The following is a 21,237-nucleotide window of genomic DNA, read 5'->3' as shown; positions in this document are numbered from 1 at the left end:
TGGGAGAGGAGAAGAAAGATACGGTCAATCGATTTGGAGTGAGGGCTGAGATAGGAGAAGAAATAATTAATAGAATAGGTAGTCTATCAATTTAGGGTGAGGGTTTTATTTGTAATTTAATAATTAATTAATAATTACATGTAAGCCTCTATGTAACCCATTATGTACACATAGCATTTTCCAATTTTAAAATCATCCTTTGAGTCTCTTTTTTAGTATACAGTGATGTTATACCTATCAATTTTGCCCAATATCATAAGATTATATATATATATATATATATATATATATATATATATATATATATCTCGTTATTCTTCCGTAAATATATTAAATATTTTATCTTTTTGACTTGAATGAAATCGGGTTGTATACACAGAGTTTGTAGACTACTTCTCACAACTTAACCACACATTCGTAACATACTTTGTGCCTTTTTGGTGTTTTTTATTTACGAAAATATAACTCGCTTTTGTAAAATAATAAATTTGATGTAATTATACTGTGTTTTGATTAATATATTTTTTAAAAAAAAATTACCTTTTTTTTTATTTTTTTCTGTTAAAAAAATAAATTTTACAAACACGCCACCCGTATATTAGAATATCAGTATATCTCAGGTAACATTTGATTTAATTTTCCGCTACTTCACAGTTTCAATTCGGTCTTATTTTATTGAGCTCACTATCCTTTAGGTGGACAACGATGCATGCATTTCATCGATCAAATAAGTATAAACATAAAAACTCAAAATTAAAGAATAATAATTTAAATGAGAATTTAAAAATATAATTTTAGTAAACATAGACAATATAATTTGATATAATCTTTGCCAAATTATCTAATAATCTTGACGAATACGGGGATTTATAGTTGCTTGTACTCAATTTTAAGCTAAAATTATGGAGAGTTTGGTTTATTCGCCAAACTAATAACCTTGGATTATTACAGGCTATTTTGCCTTAATTAGCGTCACATTATTATCTACCAAAATTAAAAGAAAAAAGCGCGTTTCCACCCGAGCAATTTAAGAATCGTCAACCTTGGATAGTTCACCTCCGCAGCGGGACCACAGTGTAAAAGAGACAGGAATGGCACTTTTGAAATTAAATCACGAAACTGGTGGCATTTCGGTACAAGGGAAATGACTGATGCTACCCCTTTTCAGCTCGTAGGCGACACCGTTACCTCACGATGAAAGAGAAGAAGATAATCCCCGTCGGATACCTAACTGTAAGGAGCTCGTTCGTAGGGTATATTCGTCATTTCGTGTACTCATGTACGCATACGCTGTATGCATAGGCTAGGCTGTACGTATTATATCTACGTTTTCCTATGTAAAGCTCAAACAGTGCAAAGGGCAATGCCGGCTCATCACTCGCGTACACTTTTTCTTCCTCCTCCTCCTTCTCTCTCCTTCACGCATTTCACGCATTGTTCATTCGTTCGCATTCCATTTCTTTTTTCTCCTCGGACTTTTCAGTTTCTTATTTATCTATTACTCGTTCTTTTTTCCTTTCTACAAGCCTTCCTGCAACTCTCCTGTATGCTGAGATCCTTGGTTATTCTTGCCTCGCAAGTTTGCTGTGGTAACCACTCTCCTCGCTTTCTTCGTTTTTTGTTTGAAGTAGTGAGACGGAGGAGGAATTACGTCGGATAAATGCTGCCGGAGCTGGATTTTCCGGCTGTTCATTGAGTTTTCTGGTCAGAGTTAAATGCGAAAACAACAACGAGCTTTAGGCCTTTTTCTTGCCTATAAACGTACAATACTTCTCACTTTATTTCTAGCAAAATGCCTGAGCCACTTTTGTGCTTGAAGCCAATAGAAAATGACAGAAATAAATTGAATGAGGAAAGTTTAGATAGAGAGGAGAGATTAATTGATAACACTACCACTACTACTACGCCGAGATCAGTTATCATAATCCCGCGAAGCAAATCTCAAGCCACCAGCCGTAGAGTGACACCCACTTCGATTTCCGATAGCGAAGCAGCTGATATCCTGGAGAAGCACCTTCCAAACGGGGATCTGTATATAGGAACGTTCTCAAGCAACACGCCACACGGATCGGGGAAATACTTGTGGAAAGACGGGTGTATGTATGAAGGAGAATGGAAGAAGGGGAAAGCGAGTGGAAACGGGAAGTTCTCCTGGCCTTCGGGTGCTACGTTTGAAGGTGAATTCAAGTCGGGTCGGATGGAGGGTATTGGAACTTTTATCGGGTCAGATGGGGATATGTACAAAGGTTTGTGGTCTGCAGATCGTAAACATGGCTACGGGGTGAAACATTACAGTAATGGAGATTATTACGAAGGGGAGTGGAAGAAGAATCTGCAAGACGGGCAAGGGAGGTACGTTTGGAGAAATGGGAATGAGTATATTGGGGAGTGGAAGAATGGAATGATCCATGGAAGAGGGGTTTTAGTATGGAGCAATGGGAATAGGTACGATGGCAATTGGGAGAATGGGATTCCGAAAGGGCATGGGGTTTTCACTTGGCCGGATGGAAGTTGTTACATCGGATTCTGGTCTGACGATTCGTGTAAGAACAGTAACAAATCCCAGATGTTGAACGGTACCTTCTACCCCTCTCACAATGCCAAGCAGCAGAATGAAGAAGATTTCAGGGGATATTTTTGTAACAAGCTGTCGGCGCCGCTGCTGGTGGTTGGGGGGGAGAATGTGAATAATGTGGTCGGGGGTGCTGCTGGGAGGAAGCGGTCGTCCGTGGACGCTTGTGCGACGGCAGAGCGGGCTTTTCCCAGAATTTGCATCTGGGAATCCGATGGCGAAGCTGGGGATATAACATGTGATATTATCGATAATGTGGAGGCTTCGATGTTGTATAAAGATGGGTTTGCATTTGATCGAGATATAATCAAGCAGTTTCGGAGAAGTCCCTGTTGTTTTGGAGAAGTGAAGAAGCCAGGGCAGACTATATCCAAAGGGCACAAGAATTACGATCTGATGCTCAATCTTCAGTTGGGTATAAGGTATACAGAAATCTGTAGCAAAACTTGGAATGAATTGGGTATTTGTTTCTTTATAGTATTCTTTAAGAATATATGTTGAATTTTTTAAATGTTTGCTTCAGGTATTCTGTGGGAAAGCATGCTCAGATCGTGCGCAAGCTTAGACAGAGTGATTTTGATCCTAAGGAAAAGTTTGCGACTCGGTTTCCTTCCGAAGGATCGAAAATCACTCCTCCTCACCAATCTGTGGAGTTCCGGTGGAAGGACTATTGTCCGGTCGTGTTTAGGTAATGGGTCTTCTTCTATTTGTTGGGAATATTTTTACCAAGAATGCAATTCTTGATACATAGAAATAGATGTTTATTATTGTCTGTATGACTAAAATGTTAATTTATCTGATTAAAGTATCTTTTGGAATATTGAGCTACGTTTACTGCTGTATTTGCATCCTAAAATGGTGTGTTCTATTTTGGATTATCAGACATTTGAGGGAGCTATTTCAAGTAGATCCTGCGGATTACATGTTAGCCATTTGTGGAAATGATGCTTTGAGGGAGCTTTCATCTCCGGGAAAGAGTGGAAGTTTCTTCTACCTGACACAAGATGATAGATTTATTATCAAAACAGTGAAAAAATCTGAAGCCAAGGTTAGTTTCCCATCTTTCTGAGTTGTTAAAAGATTAAAAGAACCGAATCTAATAGTGGTTTTCGTTTTCGTTTTCCTTTTTCTCTTCAGGTTCTTGTTAAGATGCTTCCTAGTTATTATCAGCACGTCTGTCGCTACGAAAATTCGTTAGTCACAAAATTTTACGGCGTCCACTGTGTCAAGCCCGTGGGCGGCATCAAGGTGTGTACTTGTTCATTAACTAATTCTATGGTTATTTACGACGTTCTTACCTAATAAGTAATCCACGTTAATTTGCAAACCAGACTCGGTTTATTGTGATGGGAAATTTGTTCTGCTCGGAGTATCGAATCCATAGAAGGTTCGACTTGAAAGGATCATCCCATGGCCGCACCACTGATAAACGTCAGGAAGAGATTGACGAAACCACAACTCTTAAAGACCTAGATCTCAACTTTGTGTTCCGGCTACAAACCAATTGGTATCAAGAAGTAATCGAGTGAGTATATTTTGCATCCGTTGTTTGCCTCTTTTTCCCTACATTGGAATTCGCCTAAATTAGGTAGTATTTTTTGCCAGACAAATTGATCGGGACTGCCAATTCTTAGAGGCAGAGGGAATCATGGACTATAGCCTCTTGGTTGGTCTTCATTTTCGGGATCATAGTACCGGGGACAAAATGGGATTGTCTCCTTTTCTACTACGCACTGGTATGTATTGATGAATACTTGCACTTGTGTCTTTGAAAACTTCATTTGTGGCATTAGAAGATTTTGCTGACATAAAGTTTTATATTCTCAGGTAAGAACGACTCCTTCCAAAATGAAAAGTTCATGCGGGGCTGTCGTTTTCTCGAAGCAGAGCTACAAGACATGGATCGGATTTTAGCTGGCAGGTACGTAGTTCAGGCCATGTTATATTCAAACTTCGGCCGGTCTGGTTTTATTGTAAAGCAAATTCACAACTGCATTTCTGAATCTTTTATTTGGCTTGGTCCAAGATCAATAATTGTTCTTCAATTAAAATTTAAAGATGGTGGTTAGAATAATTATAAGGTCTTTCTACAGGGTGGCAATATTATTTAATGCTTATCTGGCTCAAGGGGGGCTAGTTGCATGACAAATTTATGAGACGGTTATTGCATTTTGTTGTTTCATCAGGAAACCATTGATCAAGCTTGGAGCCAACATGCCAGCACGAGCACAGCGTGTGGCTCGTAACAGTGACTTCAATCAGTATTCTCTCGGTGGATTTAGCAGTTTGACACCTTCCCGCAGCGTGGAAACCTACGAAGTGGTCCTCTACTTTGGAATAATCGACATCTTACAAGACTACGATATTAGCAAGAAGCTTGAGCATGTGTACAAATCATTTCAGGTTGATTCTACCTCAATTTCGGCGGTCGACCCTAAACTATATTCCAAAAGATTCCGAGATTTTATCGGAAGAATATTCATCGAGGAAAGGTGACAAACATCCTTAGATAAATCAACGGGTATCCCTAAGATTCGCCATTGAATCTTGGAGTCCGTCAATGGGAGCTGGCCTCGCCCCTGGCTGAATTTTGTGGATCCAAATTATTGGTTTTCTGTCTTCTTTTGAAAGATGTGGGCAGGTCCCAAGAAAGAAAAAAAAGATTTCAGAATATGGGATTGGGGATTTGAATACGAAATGTACAGTTTACATGTAAAAAAAATGAAATTATGAAAAATTTTGAGTGGGATTTCCAAGTTGTTGACATGAAAGTCACCACACCCCCACAAAAGTTTCTTTAATCTTACGTGCATAATCCTCCCTCTCTCTCTCTCTCTCTCTCTCTCTCTCTCTATATATATATATATATATATAGTCTATAGACACACACACACACTAACTAGAGAGAGTACAACTTACTTTGCTTTAATTCAGCAGTGAAAGAGAGGGAGAGGGGGGCCATAAGGGGTTAGTAGTTAGCTAGCTTAGTAGGAACTCTGCTTATTTAAAATAAACGCATAAAAAGCAGAGAAAGGCAATGGTAAAGATGCGCTCTTTTGTTTGCTAACCATCTTCTTTTAACTGTACTTGCTTACATTACATACAAGCTGTTATTCAAAATCAAAATTGACCAATTCAAAAAACCAAGAACACAGCTTCCACGTGGCAGGTTCAGGATTCAAGATATATTAAGTTTGGAGACGGGAAATATGGCAATTGGGTTTTTTATTATTTTTATTTTTACTGTTGGGGTCAAAGTATATTAGGATTGGTTGGGGGGGGGGGGGGGGGCCCAGATTGAAACTGTTTCATACACTGTGTCTGCTCTTTTTTGACCTTCTTGTGTTTGAAAGGCTATATACTGTTGTCTATAAGCTGAGATATCCTAAGCATGGGTCTGTCTCACTCTGCAATCCCTACTACTTTTCTTTTTTTTTTTTTTTTGCCTTTCCTTTGGACCAAATTCAAAGGAGAATTCGATTTGCATCGCTACATATTGTTTTTTGTTTTCAATTTAAAAATTTTATTTTATTTTTGTTGACGATCACCATGTCGTATTATAGATATCTATGGCCAAATCCAATATATTATTATTTGTGTTTTTTTTTAAACAAAAAATGGATCTGTTTAATGAATCATCATGTCAATAATTATTAAATATTTTTCATTTCCCCTGCATAAACAATTACTACTTTGTAACACATATTGTCAACTGTCCATTGAATCTAACTTCATATTTTAATAATTTTTGGGAAGAGATTATTGGGGTTTGATAGACGTGTGTTTCATACACGAACGTCGGACAGCTTACGTGCATTTCCTCTTCTTTTTCGAGGTTAATCCTATGTATTTATCTTTTTTATATGCCATGTCAACAATGGCTAAAATCATTCCATATAATCTAATTAACAATTGTCAATTATTATACTTTATTTGACAATTTAGCCAAATATGTTTCATTTATTCGATATATATTGAGAAATATATTTTTAAAAATTAAATGGGTCAACAGGGGAATCATTTTCATGAATCTAGGCGTCCCCAACTTTAAGTTCCCTAAAGAGTGTGAAAATTTTGAATTCGGACTTGTGAATTTAAATGCCAGACATAATGATGTTGATGAGAGATTCACAACTTTATCAAGTGTAAACTTTTAAAATTAAATTAAATAAAAGAAAACACGTGTCTGACAAAAACTTGTGTGAGACGGTCTCATGGATCGTATTTATGAGACGGATCTTTATTTAGATCATCCATGAAAAAGTATTATTTTTTATGCTAAGAGTGTTACTTTTTATTGTGAATATCGATAAGATTGACACGTCTCACGTATTAAGATCCGTGAGACGATCGTCACATGAGACCCACTCTAATATTATTATACAAAACTCTTGATTCATGGAAATTCGATCACCAAATCTCATCACGACTAGAAATAAGTTGTTATATAATTGATGGTCAAATTAAATGTTGTCCTCTAACGTGCCGCACACTTTCTAGTTTAACTCAACGACCTTTTCATATAAGTTTATACAATTATTATTATATGCTTAAAATTTACCCATTTCTACGTACATAGTATTCCTCGACAATGTATCTGGCAAATAATTATTTATTTTCTTGTTTCTCTAGCAAGACACAACGCAGAAACCTAATGCTTTGAAAATGCAAGCTAAGTTTTCTGACATATTTAAACAACTTAAACATTGTCATAATAATTATAAAAAAAACGATGTACGTTTTATTGCGTTAGTCCGATAATTTATCCGTGAATATGGAATAGTAGCAACAGTGGAAAAAAAAATGTTTTGCATGGAATTGGACCACTGATTTTGCACCAATTTGGGACGTACCTTTTTTAACTTTTGTATTAAATCAATTTTTTACAGACGACCAGCCGTCTATTGCAGCTGACATTTATTTATCATATATAAATATGTGTGTGTAAGTAATATCCAACGATGACAAATTTTTATTTATTGTGAAATATTACTTAATTGGTATTTAGCATTGGTTCTGTAAACTTTGCCTTGGTTGTGTTATTTCTTGTTCGGTACGCTTCGACTTTATATTACATTGGATACTGCTATTTTTTTCTTCAAAAAAAAAAATATAAAGAAAACTTAAAAATTATCGAAAGTTTCTAGAAATGGTTTATCAAAAATTAAACGACGTACAAAAACAAACAAGCTTATATATTTGAGACGAGATTATATAGTAATATAATTTTTTATATATAGAATGCCAAAATCATTTAATCTATTACACGCATATCCAGCCGTTGTCATAAAACACACTCGCTTTCTGGCAATGGGAATCATTAAAACTCAGACATGGACCTATGAAATTTTTGTACGGGAAATAATCCATCCACGTTTCTTCATATGGCGTGTGTATCCCTTCCACGATGTTTATCTTATTTTCCCCTTTTTTTGGAAACACGAGTATATGCAATAATATTAATTAATTAATTAATTACCCATCTTTTTCAGTAGAGTGAGTCTAGGGCTACATAATTAAATGGTGAGCGGCCATATGTTGGGTGAACTCACAAGAAATTCCAACATTGGACTTGTCCAAAGGCAGACAACCCCGCCCGCAACACTTGAGAAATATTTATTGCATAATGTTATAAAATTGCTTTTCCCATATATTCTTTTTCATATTAAATAAAATCTTCCACACTATATGTCATACAAGGAATTTTTGTCTCAATTGTGTGCTGCACTAATTGTCTGATGTACGTAAGCCGAATTCCAATTTCCAAGAAATTGGAAAAAATGAAAAAAAAAAAATAAAAATCTCTGTTCACCGATTTCACTGCAAAATAACTTCCATAGTACGAATCAATTTTTATGTAACGTGTAATAGAATTTTGTGGGTTATAAAATCCAATTATTAGTATTCGTAATTGCATGGCATGATATATAATTGGTTTTGGACCACTTCGATCCTTAAATTGGATGCGCCCATTTCGAAGATTGAGCGACATTAGCTTTGCAATAAGATTTATGGGGTACAATGTCTCACATTTGAGGTTCGAAGAGGGATGGTTTTGACCTTTGATAGAGACAATTGTCACATTTCGATGTGTCCGGTTATTGTTCACAATTTTAGTTTGTATTTCATATATTTATTTGATCGAATATGAGAAATTATATATGATTCACAAATAAATATTGTGATGAAATTCGAAAGTCGAAAGAGATGTATATGTAAAAAAAAAAAAAAAAAAAGACAGTGTTTGTATACGTGAGTGAATTATTGAAAAATCCATTGCATCAAAATTCTTCGAAATGGAAGCAAAATATGTCAACGCTGGTGTAAGTGTTTTGATTTGGATTGGCAGCAGACTTTTTCGCTATCACCTTATATTAGGAAGAATTTTATGTTACCGACTGTGCTATTTTCGTTGTCTCGTCAAAAGAAACGAGACGAAATTGTTTGCAAAATCTGCCATTTCATTGGGCTATATAAAAGCCCAGTGGGCTTTGTATTGGTCCTGACACCAGTAACTAGTTCTCACTTGAATTGGGCCAAACTAAGTCCAACTACAGGGACCAGTCAGTTTTGTGTGCAGTTTTGTGCCTTCATTCCAGTTCTCATCTTCCTCATTGGCCAAACTCAGATCCAACTTAATTATTATTAGTATCAGATTGTGATGTGATTATACTTATACATTTAATATTAATATAATATCTTGTTTTTCAAAAAAAAAAATAAAATCTGGTGGATATTTGAACAAGGAAACGTTGAACAAATCCACAATAAACTAAGGTACATTTTGTCTTAAAAAAGAAAACCAATGGGCACTGTATGAAAAGATATGCGTCACATAAAAGTATGACAACTTGCGTTACGTTACGCCCACACTATTTGGTGCTGTTTTTGTTATATTTTTTTTAAAAAAAACCAAAAATATCAGTCATTATTAATTTCATACTGAAAAATATCAACTTATGTCAAATCAAAAGATTACACGTACTTCTGCTTCATGATTTGGTACATCCCGACTCAAATTGCATCCGAGTTGTCATTTGTGATTATGTTGGGATTTATTTCTTAAATACTGTGGTTTTTCAAATAAAATAATTAGATATTTGATTTTGGAGTAGGTGTTTTATGAGACGATCTCGTCAATTTTTATCTATGAGACAGGTCAATCCTATCGATATTCACAATAAAAAATAATACTCTTCACATAAAAAATAATACTTTTTCATGAATGACTCAAATAAAAGACTCGTCTCAAAAGATACAACATTGGAACCCTTATACAAGTTTCTGCCTTGATTTTGTACCGGTTTGATCGGTTAGATGGTCTTTAAAGTTTTAAAAAAATCTAAAATTATAACATGACTCTATGTAACTAACATATGCGACTTTTAAAAATACTAACTTTCATAAATAAGTTGGGTTAAATGGGACCAAAATGATGGTATTTATTTTTATTTGACAATTTACATAATTATTAAATAAATTAGTGGTATCTTATTTATATATTTAATATAAGCAAATATTTGTGTAAGACGGTCTCACGAGTCGTATTTGTGAGACGGATCTCTTATTTGGGTCATCTATGAAAAAATATTACTTTTTATCGTGAATATTGGTAGGGTTTACCCGTCTCACAGATTAAGATCCGTGAGACGGTCTCACATGAGACTCACTCTATCCTGACAAAAACTTGTGTGAGACAGTCTCACGGGTCGTATTTTGTGATAGAGATTTTTTATTTGGATTATCCATGAAAAATATTACTTTTTATGCTATGATTATTACTTTTTATTGTGAATATCGGTAGGATTGATCGTAACACAGATAAAGATTCGTGAGATCGTTTCACAAGAAACCCACCCTATTATCCTATGTTGTTCTTAAATATTTTAATAATTATAATTATAATTATAATTATAATGTTATTTATTCATACAATTTTCTCGATCTACCTAAATGGACCTAAATATATTGTGAAATATAGATAATTTGAAAATAAATTTTTCTGGTGGAGTTCTCGATTTGCAATGAAAAAAACAAACAACAAAATGCTCATGTAATATTATCTCGAATTCCAAGAAACATAATTACACAACATCTTTTGCCATTAATGAAAGAAATCACATCTATGAGTGCCAATTCGGATGGATTCAGTCAATTTAGTCGGGTCGAATAAAAATACTATTAAAAAAATTATTCAATCCAAATATATATCGAATTCGAATCAATCCGAAAACTCTCGACTCGTATTCGAATTAACCAGATTACTCCGATTTTGAATTTTTGAATTTTTTATAAGAAAAATAAAAAAATTCAAAAAATAAATAATAATATTCTAATTTAAATATATAATAACAAAATGTTTCTCATATGATTTAAATTTGAAAGTTTAACATTAGAAAACAAAATATATTTACTAAATCAAATAAATAATAAATAATTATTTAAAAAATAAAAATATTCAAAATAAATATTAAATTATGAAAATTTATATTATAATTATACAATAAATATTTTTTCATACATACAATATATAAAAATATAGATAATATTTATTAATTATATTATTTTAAAAAAAATAAAATTTTCGGGTTGACCAAAGCCTTACTCAACCCGATTATTTTTTTGGGTCAGTTAGTCTAATCTGATCTGACCTGAACTCGAAAATCGCAAACCTGATTTCTTTCGAGTTGAACCTTATCAGATTGATGAATCGTGTATGATTTTAACATCTCGAATAACAGCACATGCATAATGTTCAGAAGCTTCTCGGCACTTTGGCATCTCGTCTTCCTAATTTAATTATTTTTATAAAATAAATATTTTTAATATATTATAAGTAAACGTTTTTTTTCAATAAAATAGTTATCCAAATAATTTTGACTTAGCTGTCTTTCTAATTTAATTAAAATAATTTTAGTGTTTTACAGTTAAGAAACTAAAAATGTATGTTGAGACAAGATTTTTGCAAGAAAATTATGAATATATTTTTCGAAAAACTGTTATCCAAATATATATATATTTAAAATAACTTAGATACATTTTTTTTGATATTTTTAAAACAAAAAAAAAACTTAGTCATAAGTAATAAATCACAAAAAATAGAAATATTATTTTAAACTATAAAACATTTTTATTGATATCTGTAAAAATGGACAGTTATTCTACAAACAATTTTTTAAATTTTTTTAATAAAAATATTGCAAATATTTGTCCATTCTCATTATTTCACTGTAAGTTTAATTTGTCATACATTATTTCGGGTTAATAAGCATAATTAAAATCACTGTATTTATTGATTTTGTTATTATTATTATTATTATTATTATTATTATTTTATTTTTTGTTGAAGGATTTACTAAATTTACAGTGGTTGAATAAATGAAAATATTTTGATCATCATCATTGGAAATCTGAAATACTGTATACGTTGATGGCTTAAGTCATTTCTTTGATGAACTGGTTCTCACAACCAATTTTTGCTGGGAAAAAAGGGACCAAGTTTTGGCAAGAAACCATTTTTACTTCATGCATGTTACATTTCTGCGATCTTTTCACCTTCCACGATGAGCTTCCAACTTTCAAAACCTACTGAACCCTGAGGCTGAAGAATGGAGGCCCACCAAAATCTTACAATATGATCGAAGGCCTGCTATTAATGGTCGACACTCTCAAATTCTCCGCCGCATTATGTATACACCGCGTTCTCAGCCATATCCAGGCCCAGCACCGCTGCCGCCGCAGATGGAAGAGCCGGTGGTGGCATATCCTACTGATATGTCAGCCTATTCCAGTTATTTTCATTATTACACGGCATACTACGATCAACGTGTACAGTGTTATCTACATCCTTCGAGTCCTCTCAAGTCTTCGCCCGTAGGCAATGGATTTTGTGAGAGGGTGGCGAAACCTTTTGTCAATGGTGTCAAGGAGATTGATGGGAAGCAGAAGGTGGACAAAGTTGATGTCATGAAGGAGGTTACTAGGACAAATTGGCCGACTCGGTTCAGAGGACATGGGAGGCAATTCTGTTCCCTCAAGAAATCGCCGCCAAAACTAGACTGGAGTCCCAGAAAGTTGATGAGGTCCAAGACTATGATCCCCGGCGATGGCTGCGGCATCGATTCGCAGTCGCTGCCGCCAACCGTGTCACTGTATTCGGCGCCATTAACCAAAGACAATTCGACAACGAACACTACTGTAATGATAAAGAACATCCCCAACCAGCTGAGGTACGCTTATTGGTGTTGTGGATGGTGTTTTCTTCGGAATTTTCCAAGATGAAAATAATGCATTCGTAGTCTCATCAACAAAACCAATTTCGAATGATTTGATTACGTTGAATATTGGTAACGATGCATGCATTTTTCCCTCTGATTCTGCGCATCAATGCATTGAACCTCTGTAACTGTTATCAATGCTAATGATTTGGTATATTTATATACTTCCTGAAGCGTAAGCATGTGAAAGTTAATTTCTTGTTATTTACACAATTTTCACGGCATGTCCCTTTGGACCGATGACTGTATGTAATGGATTTCTTCTGCGTTGTATGCTAGGAGAGATTATATGTTAAACTTTCTGGATCATTACTGCTCTAAATTCTCCCTGGAGTATGATTTCCTGTATCTTCCAATGGATTTCCGGTAATTCAATTACACAATGTCAGTTAAACACTTCATTAGCAACCGTCTTTCCTAATTTGTCTAAAATATATATTCGGTTACCTTTGAAATGATAGGAAGTGGGACAACTTGGGATATGGTTTTGTCAACTTCACAACTGCTGTTGCTGCCATGAAATTCATGGAGGTTCTACAAAATTTCAAGTGGGGAGGCATTCAAACCGATAGAGGGTCCTTCACTTCCAAGAAAATATGCGAAATTACATGGGCAAAAATCCAGGTACAGACATACAGTACCAGATCCTTGAATAATACTGAAAATGGCAATTTGTCAACAGATTCTTTATCATGCGTGGCCATTGAATTTGTTTATTCAATTTTCAGGGCAAGGAGGGATATGTCAGGAAGTTTCAGCACTACAATTTTGCCTGTGACCAACTGGAGTTTCTGCCAGTGTTACTGGATCCACCAAGGAACGGGACGGGTCCAAATCCTAACCCTCCTGTGATTCTTGGTAACTTGATACCTCCCCGGTTTCTGAGGAAGAATCGGACTGAATAATTTAAGTAATCAGAGACTTGTGTGCTTTGATGCTACATGTGTTTTCTCTTTCTTCCTAGGGTTTACGACTTCTTGAAAAACCCTTGGATGAAATGAAAACATGGGTCTGTTTTGGCTTTAATTATGCCGTATTCCATCGAACAACGTTTTCTTTGCGATGTAGTACTTGTATGTTATTACTTTTGGGTTAAATCTTTTTAGTCTCTGTGCTTGGAAGTTTTCATTAGCTATAACATGAAAATGAAGTCATTATAATGCTATAGAGACGTTTAACCTTTATATTTGTGAACATAGATTAAAATTTTATTTGATTTTGTAATAAAAGCCATTCGAGTAAATATATTTTAAAAAAAATGTGGGCGCATAAAGGGCGCATACATATTCTCACTTCATATATATGCAATTTTAAAGTTGAAATTTTTCTGTACAAGAAATGTTTTCCAAACTTCAGCCAAAGGGATGGCATTATTTGGATATCCCCGTACTCGTTCCATATTATTCGCTCTGAAATGGAGAATTTCAACTAAACGTGATGCCAGACGAGGGAGATGGTATAATCAGTGTTTACATGGAACCTTCATCAAATCTAGCTAGGTTCGATCCAAACACGTTTTCTTGTTCTAAAACTCGCATGGTCAGAACTCTACGAGGAGATGATCGTCGAGCAAAGTTAATCGCTTATGCTCAGGAGCTGAGGAGTGGTGATGCACATCAAATGCAGCGACCCTTCGAAAATGCAAAGACGAAAGACAAGTTAATTAGGATATATGAGCTTGTAACTGGGATATTTATGGACGTTCTATCATTTTTGAACTTACTCGGAGGATATTGTCATCCTCTGCGAGATGCTGTCAAATTCCAGTCGCGAAATTGTATGTATATTATGACTGTGAAATTGTATGTAGTTAACGTTCGATTGGAATTTACGAGTTTAATTTTTTCGATTAGAATTTACGAGTTCAATGTTTTCTATATAATAAATTTTGGAATGAGCTCGTCAATGTAGTTTACAGTCTTAACACACCGAGGATTTCGAATTTTATCATCATAAAAAAAATTGATCTAACCCATTAATTTACAAAAACATTTAGGGTTCCATCTGTACAACCCCACCCAATTCACAAAGAATTGCTGACTTACCAAACTTCGTACGAGGGAAAAAAGCGCTGTACAAACAATGCAAAAAGAAAAAAAAAATCGCTCTCTCAAAAATTGCATAGGGCCATTATCGAAACAAAATGATAACCAAGGATGATGCGGCAAAAATATGGTCAGATACGAAAATCGATGTCTGGAACTAAAAAGAGGGAAAAAAGAACTGCGATACCGTGACGAAACATGCAGAATCCGACATGAGTAGAGTGCAAGATGCACATGCTCGCTGGCTTTGTATGGAAAGAAAAACTCCGTCTATGTTTAATTTGGTTTCTCTGTACTCCTTGGTTCTTTCTTTTGGACTTTTGGTTATGTAAGGAAAGGGGGTAGAAGGTTGTGCTAGTAAAAAGTAAGGATAGACTATAACACGCGAAATTAACTTACGCTAACCAAATTATATGGAAAACAAGACGAATAATTGAAGTGGCTAGATGTGTGTCGAGGCATTGATATTATGTAAGACATGGAGTTGGGCCAAGAACAATAGTTGGTTTGCTTACGTTAAAAGCCTAAAATGGCTTTATATTTGACTACTGAAAGTGTGAGGAGACGCTGAGCCTGAATATGGTGAAAGCGGTCGTTTCACAAAAGGGTGGTCCAAGAGTTGACCGGCTGTTGGCCGTGAACTTGGGTCTACTTGCAGACATTTAAGTATAAAATCCCGAGCATCCATGGAGAGGGAATCAGGAATAGGTGGTCTCTCACCCTTTCCTATTCGAAATAATGCTGACATCTGTTGAATCAAAAAGCACGATGTTAACACTACAGAAATTCATGTGGAAAAGCAGTGGGACAAGATCCACCTTGCAAACTGATGTTAATTAGTAACTACAAAGAAACACGACCCACTTGAAAAAACAGAAAAATTTAGTGTAGACTTGATCATACGCCTAATAATAATAATAATAATCTATCAAATGACTCACCATGAATGAATAATTATGGCAAGAATAGGAAAATGCAAGCCGTTCATATGATAAATATCCCAGAATAGGCAGTGCCAATAACAAATGTGCTTTTACGGCCGATGACAAGAAATAAGAGTTGATGAAGAGTTTAAACATCATCTCCTCTCAAAACAAAAGCCTGATGTACTTCATGGTTGAGAGTGCTCACAAAGAATAATCAATTATAATTGTATTAAACTTCAATTTATAGTGCATTAATGGCCCACATAAAATACAAATGGTCACACAATTTGATTAGCATGCTGGACATTATTCTTCACGAAAAAGATCCACAAACTTCCACTAATTTACCATGTCTGGTAACTGTGTGGGTGGATGTCGAGTGCTTTACTTACCCATTCCAAGTGAGAGTATGGAATGCGCCCAGTTAGCATCTCCAAGACAGTACATCCAAGACTCCATATATCAGCAGATAAGCCATAACCTAGGCTCCTAACAACCTGTAGCAGCACATAAGGCTATTCAGTAAAATGTGGCACCACAAAACTGGCATAAGAAAAAAGAAAACCAACACGGTAACACCAGCCTTGAAACGAAGAGAAAAATATTAATTGCTAAACCACTCTATAATTCCTCTGTATATCAGTTCTCTTTTCAGATTTCAGAACCTCTAATAAAGATCAACTCCAAAACTTGCCAGAATATATCCGATGAGCTCAACTCAGATTGAGTTAAATCTCCCATGCTCAATACCTCTAAATGCAATCAGTAACACTTTTTCTATGACATTGATACTAACATCATTCCTCTCAACAATGTACCAGTGAGCTAACTTTCTTCATGTCAGAATATTCAGGGGAATTGAAGGCCAGTTTTCCAAGTATTTATAAGAAAATATTTCACTATCTCGCAATTTAGATTGACAAATTAATTGAAACCAGCCATGTTTCTTTTAAGTAGCAAGGTCATCACGGGGCAAACCTCAGGAGCCATCCAAAAAGCAGTTCCTTTGCAAGATTTCAAGTCATTCAACTTGGTGGCCTGCAAAATGAATAAAAATATTTGACATAAGAGAATAGAGATTTTATACCAAGAAGGAATTTAAGTTGAAAAAGAAGACCACGGAAAATAATAGGTAAACAAAAGGAAATAGTTGGTCGACCTTTGCAAGCCCAAAATCTGCAAGTTTAACCAGACCATTTGTGTCCACCAATATATTTGAACATTTAATATCTCTGCAATATGTCACAAAGTTTGAAACATTCTGGCTATTGATAAAAGTGCAAATTAAAGAAGGAAAAATACCGAGACTTCACCTATTAAAATACATCTCAGTCAAGGATTCTCTAAAAAATTGGTATAATAAATAATTTTTTTCAAATAGAAGATCCTGTCATGTGAAGCATTTTTTTACTTCACCATCTAAAAAGAATACCGAAGGATGAACGAGAAAATAAATGAATTGATGCAACAAAAGATCAAATCCATCGAAATGTAAAATATGATTTTTTTTTCTTTTCATAAAAAAACTAAACTTCCGACACTAGAAAACATAAGAGTAATCATGTTTGATTACCTATGTACCACATTTCTGTCATGCAGGTAATTCAAACCATGTAAAATTTGCCTGGTGTAAGTGGAGACCTGGGTATCCCAAAGCTTGTACTTCTGGTAGAGGCTTAAAAGAGAACCTTGGTTAACAAGCTCAAGAAAAATATAGAGGTTCGAATCATCCTACAGAGACAAAGGATACTTTTCAGCATTTGCAAGAAGAATTGGATAAAAATTCACATATAAATTTGATCATTTTTTAATAAACCAACATATAATAAATGAGATTCTTCAAAGATCTGTTTTAAAAAAGATCCGTGGAATTTTTTCCACATTGTTATCCTCATGCTTATATTGGCTAACAATGTAATGAAAACACTGTCATCCTCAGGCTTTACCCTCTCATGCCAATTTGTGAATCTGAACCGGCTCACAATGAATTTTGGCTAACAATTTAATGAAATATATGAGAAGATTTAGCATGCTAGAAAACCTAATTACGATGAGGAAAAATAAACATTACAATAAAGAGAAACCAAAAAGTAAGAAAGCATTACCCGCTTTGTACCATAGTACCGAACTATATTCTCATGTTCAAACTGACTTAGAAGAGCAATTTCCTAAAAAGACCATGACCAAAAATATATTAAAGATGAGTAAAGAAAAAAATACAAATCCAGACAAACTAGTCATTACAACAACTTAGAAAATAATGATGAAGTTCAGAAAAAGCATTGCAACCTGTTCAAGTTGGATAATTCGTTGCTTGCCTTCATCTCCTTGATCAAGCAAAGATACTTCCTTCACAGCAAAAAAGAATCCATCACTGCAGCAAAGCAAGCCATAATGAATAACAAAATAATAGAAAACTTATTAAATAAGTTTGTTATCCTCTCGAATACTCCAATTTGCAAAATCGTACTATAATATGAACATATTATAGTTATCAAAATCCCAAATTGTTTGTGCCTAGGCTAAAGGAGCAGAGAGAGCCTGTATTTTTGCATAGAGACGTATAGAGATGCATCCCTTGAGCAAGGGACCAATCTTGGACGTGAAACATGTGTCTTGATGCGCATTAAAAGCTAAATGAATTTTTTAAGCATATGGCATATAAGAAAAATTTATTTTAATTGAAATTTAATGTAATAACCATTCCTATTTGCTAATTTATTGATGAATATTTGTTTTACTTCTGTTGACCGCTCTGTAAAGTACGTATAGAAATATTTTAAATTGAAAAACATTATGCCCCACTGCACTTCATTTTGACAGGGTACATGACTCGATTTACACCTTTAGATTAAACCAGGTCTGGTGCCTGTGATAATTAAGATACCAGATTAATTAATATTAATATCAAATGAAGTGGCAAACTACTTACTCAGCTATTCCCTCATAAACAGATCCAAAGGAGCCACTACCCAAGAGCTCACCCTTCTGCCACCCCATAATAGTTCGTCTTAATGCCCCATCAGGTGAAGTACTTGATGTCGGTTCGGTTGTGGTACTTGAAGTATCATCATCATTTGAAAATGTGGTGAACGAACATGATTCAGAGAGCACACAGTTGTCTTCCATTACCATCACCCTTCTCATCCTAACTTCCTCGTTTCTCTTTTGATCATCTTCTTCTTCCCCATATTCTTCCGGAGAAAACCCAGTCTCAACCCTTGAAACAATTGCATCAGTATCCATCATGAACACTCTCGACACAGATGATGGTGGCGCTAAAACCGGGGGTCGCACACCCTTGATACCGTTTCCGCGGAATCTTTCAAACCTACCCCTTGAATTAGCACACGAAATCAAATCACTTGCACTTGTATTAGCCCCCAACATCGCACAGTCATCGTTATCAAAAACACGAACCCTGCTTCCATCCACATCACAAAAATCTCTACTTTCCTCAAATTTCTTGCTCATTACACCATTATCCCTTCCCGAAAATCCAAAACAAACTTGGCTACCCCCACCTTGTTGATCACTCACATCAATAACACCAGTACCACTAACACCACCATAAAGTTCGGCGTAATTGTCATAATTGACCTCAAATATCTGACTAAATACAACAGGAGCATATGCAGTTCTCATCTTCATCGCCTTGTACTCCTCGGAAGGTATAGCGAAGTCATCTATACCAGAGAATCCTAAGGTTTTGCAAAGAACATCTAAGTCACCATAATTTCCATCAACTCTAAGGCTTTTCTCATCGCCTAATAAATCACGCGTCCGTGTGCGAATAGATTCCTCCACCAAGTACGACGAGGATGATGATGAAGAACTAGGAGAGAACTCGTAGTTGAAGTTTTTCGAGGCGTTGCAACGAGCCAACCTCCGCCTCGGCTCGGCGGCTTGGCAGCTGGGACCGGAGCTGGAGCTGGAGCTGGAGCTGGAACTGGAGCTGGAGCTGGAGCTCTTACCAGTTTTCAGGCGATCAGAGTTATGAGCGAAGATTTTGGGGAACCGATGCATTGTGAGGGTAAAAAAACAATATTCATGAATCAATAACGAGGAATGCTGCTAAAGCGCCCTCAAACCAACTGAACTTTCCCAGTGTTCTTGTTTGCGGTTTTTAGGGTTGCGGAACTAAAATTTGGGTCAGAATTGCACCGAGGTTGGAGCAGGAAGCAGAGAGGAAGCGGAGGACTAAAACGGCGTCGCAAGGGCATTTATACGACTTCTCGGGAATAGATATACATCACCAAGTGAACGTGGAAAATCAACAAGTTGCCAAATTCGCTAATTTCGACCATATATATATATATATATATGGAAAATGAGGAAAAAGGGAGCGTTAAGTCTTTATTCAGTAAAAGGGAGTGGAGAGTAATTTCTTAAAATTCTCCCGACTCACTTCTCGTCATGGTTTGCAGAAATAGTATCAAAACGATCGTTCTAGAACAGGAACGAGACTCATCTTGACGAATTCTCGAAGTGTGAATATTGATTATCTGGATCGTCGTTACGTAGATAAAAAAACGTCGTGTTATCGGTAGAACGGCGCGGATCGACGAAACAAAAAGCTAAAATCTTAAAAAATTGAGTCGAGTCCTCGACCCACCTCGGGGTCAAGGTGGGTCGATCTCTTCACTTTTGTAAACCATCAAAACAATTTTTGGGTCGAGTAGATACAGTTGGGTCCACCGTTTTGTGAAGAGCTTGGGTCGAGCTCTTCACCAAGAGCTCTTCACAACTCACACCTCGGTCGAGCTAGACCCAAGTCTGAAGAGTGGACATTGCATTGGTGTAAAGTTTAATTGATTTCAATTCGAGTTAACATATATACCTCTAATTAAAAAAAATTTCAAAAGTTTAATTGATTATAATCCAAAAATTTCTTAATAATATATTTCAATTTTAAGAGATTTGTGAAAATTTCGATATATAATAAAATTTCGATATATATCAGCTTGGGGGTTTGGCTCGACCAAAAGTGAAGTTTTTGGATGTGGCTCGACCCACATTCAGTACACGAATAACATGGAAGCTCAACCCATTGAGATACATTAAACATTCATTCGAGTGAATATGTTGGAGTGAAATTTGTTATGAATTTTTTTATGTTACACTATTGTTATAAAATTTGTTATGAATTTTATATAAATTAAAACATTCAGTCGATATTCAACTCACATGGCTCGACTAAACGATACATTTTTAAAATAAGTTTATACTGTTGTTATGAATTTTTTAACAACTTACTTAAATTATAATATATAACTCGTATTAAAATGTTTACATAATTATAAATTTTTTATATACTTCATATACATTCTAATTATATTTAAATAGATCATCATAAATATCAATTATGTATTGTATCAAAAATCCATCAACTCTATCCACTTGACTCAAAATCGGCC

The 21,237-nt window shown here is 35.2% G+C and overlaps 2 protein-coding genes across 2 annotated transcripts; one reads left to right on the top strand and one right to left on the bottom strand.

The window, feature by feature from the left end:
• Positions 1 to 1,270: 1,270 nt before the first annotated feature.
• Positions 1,271 to 5,361, top strand: LOC140832558 (phosphatidylinositol 4-phosphate 5-kinase 1-like). Its single transcript, XM_073196644.1, has 8 exons — positions 1,271 to 2,994; positions 3,096 to 3,260; positions 3,455 to 3,620; positions 3,710 to 3,820; positions 3,904 to 4,097; positions 4,178 to 4,308; positions 4,400 to 4,493; positions 4,759 to 5,361. Exons 1-8 carry the CDS (start codon positions 1,793 to 1,795, stop codon positions 5,066 to 5,068), a joined length of 2,373 nt encoding a protein of 790 aa, XP_073052745.1. The 5' UTR covers positions 1,271 to 1,792; the 3' UTR covers positions 5,069 to 5,361.
• A 9,449-nt stretch (positions 5,362 to 14,810) lies between these two features.
• LOC140832557 (mitogen-activated protein kinase kinase kinase 1-like) lies at positions 14,811 to 20,094 on the bottom strand. The gene is made up of 8 exons (XM_073196643.1): positions 18,753 to 20,094; positions 18,110 to 18,194; positions 17,926 to 17,988; positions 17,394 to 17,551; positions 16,980 to 17,052; positions 16,799 to 16,858; positions 16,213 to 16,317; positions 14,811 to 15,642 (listed from the first exon to the last, which is right to left on the bottom strand). The coding sequence occupies exons 1-8, from the start codon at positions 19,844 to 19,846 to the stop codon at positions 15,430 to 15,432; spliced, it is 1,851 nt and encodes a 616-aa protein (XP_073052744.1). The 5' UTR covers positions 19,847 to 20,094; the 3' UTR covers positions 14,811 to 15,429.
• Between the last annotated feature and the right edge of the window lie 1,143 nt (positions 20,095 to 21,237).

This window comes from Primulina eburnea, chromosome 5 (assembly GCF_022965805.1).
Source record: "Primulina eburnea isolate SZY01 chromosome 5, ASM2296580v1, whole genome shotgun sequence".
NCBI lineage: Eukaryota > Viridiplantae > Streptophyta > Magnoliopsida > Lamiales > Gesneriaceae > Primulina > Primulina eburnea.
This window is presented reverse-complemented; position numbering and strand designations above follow the sequence as displayed.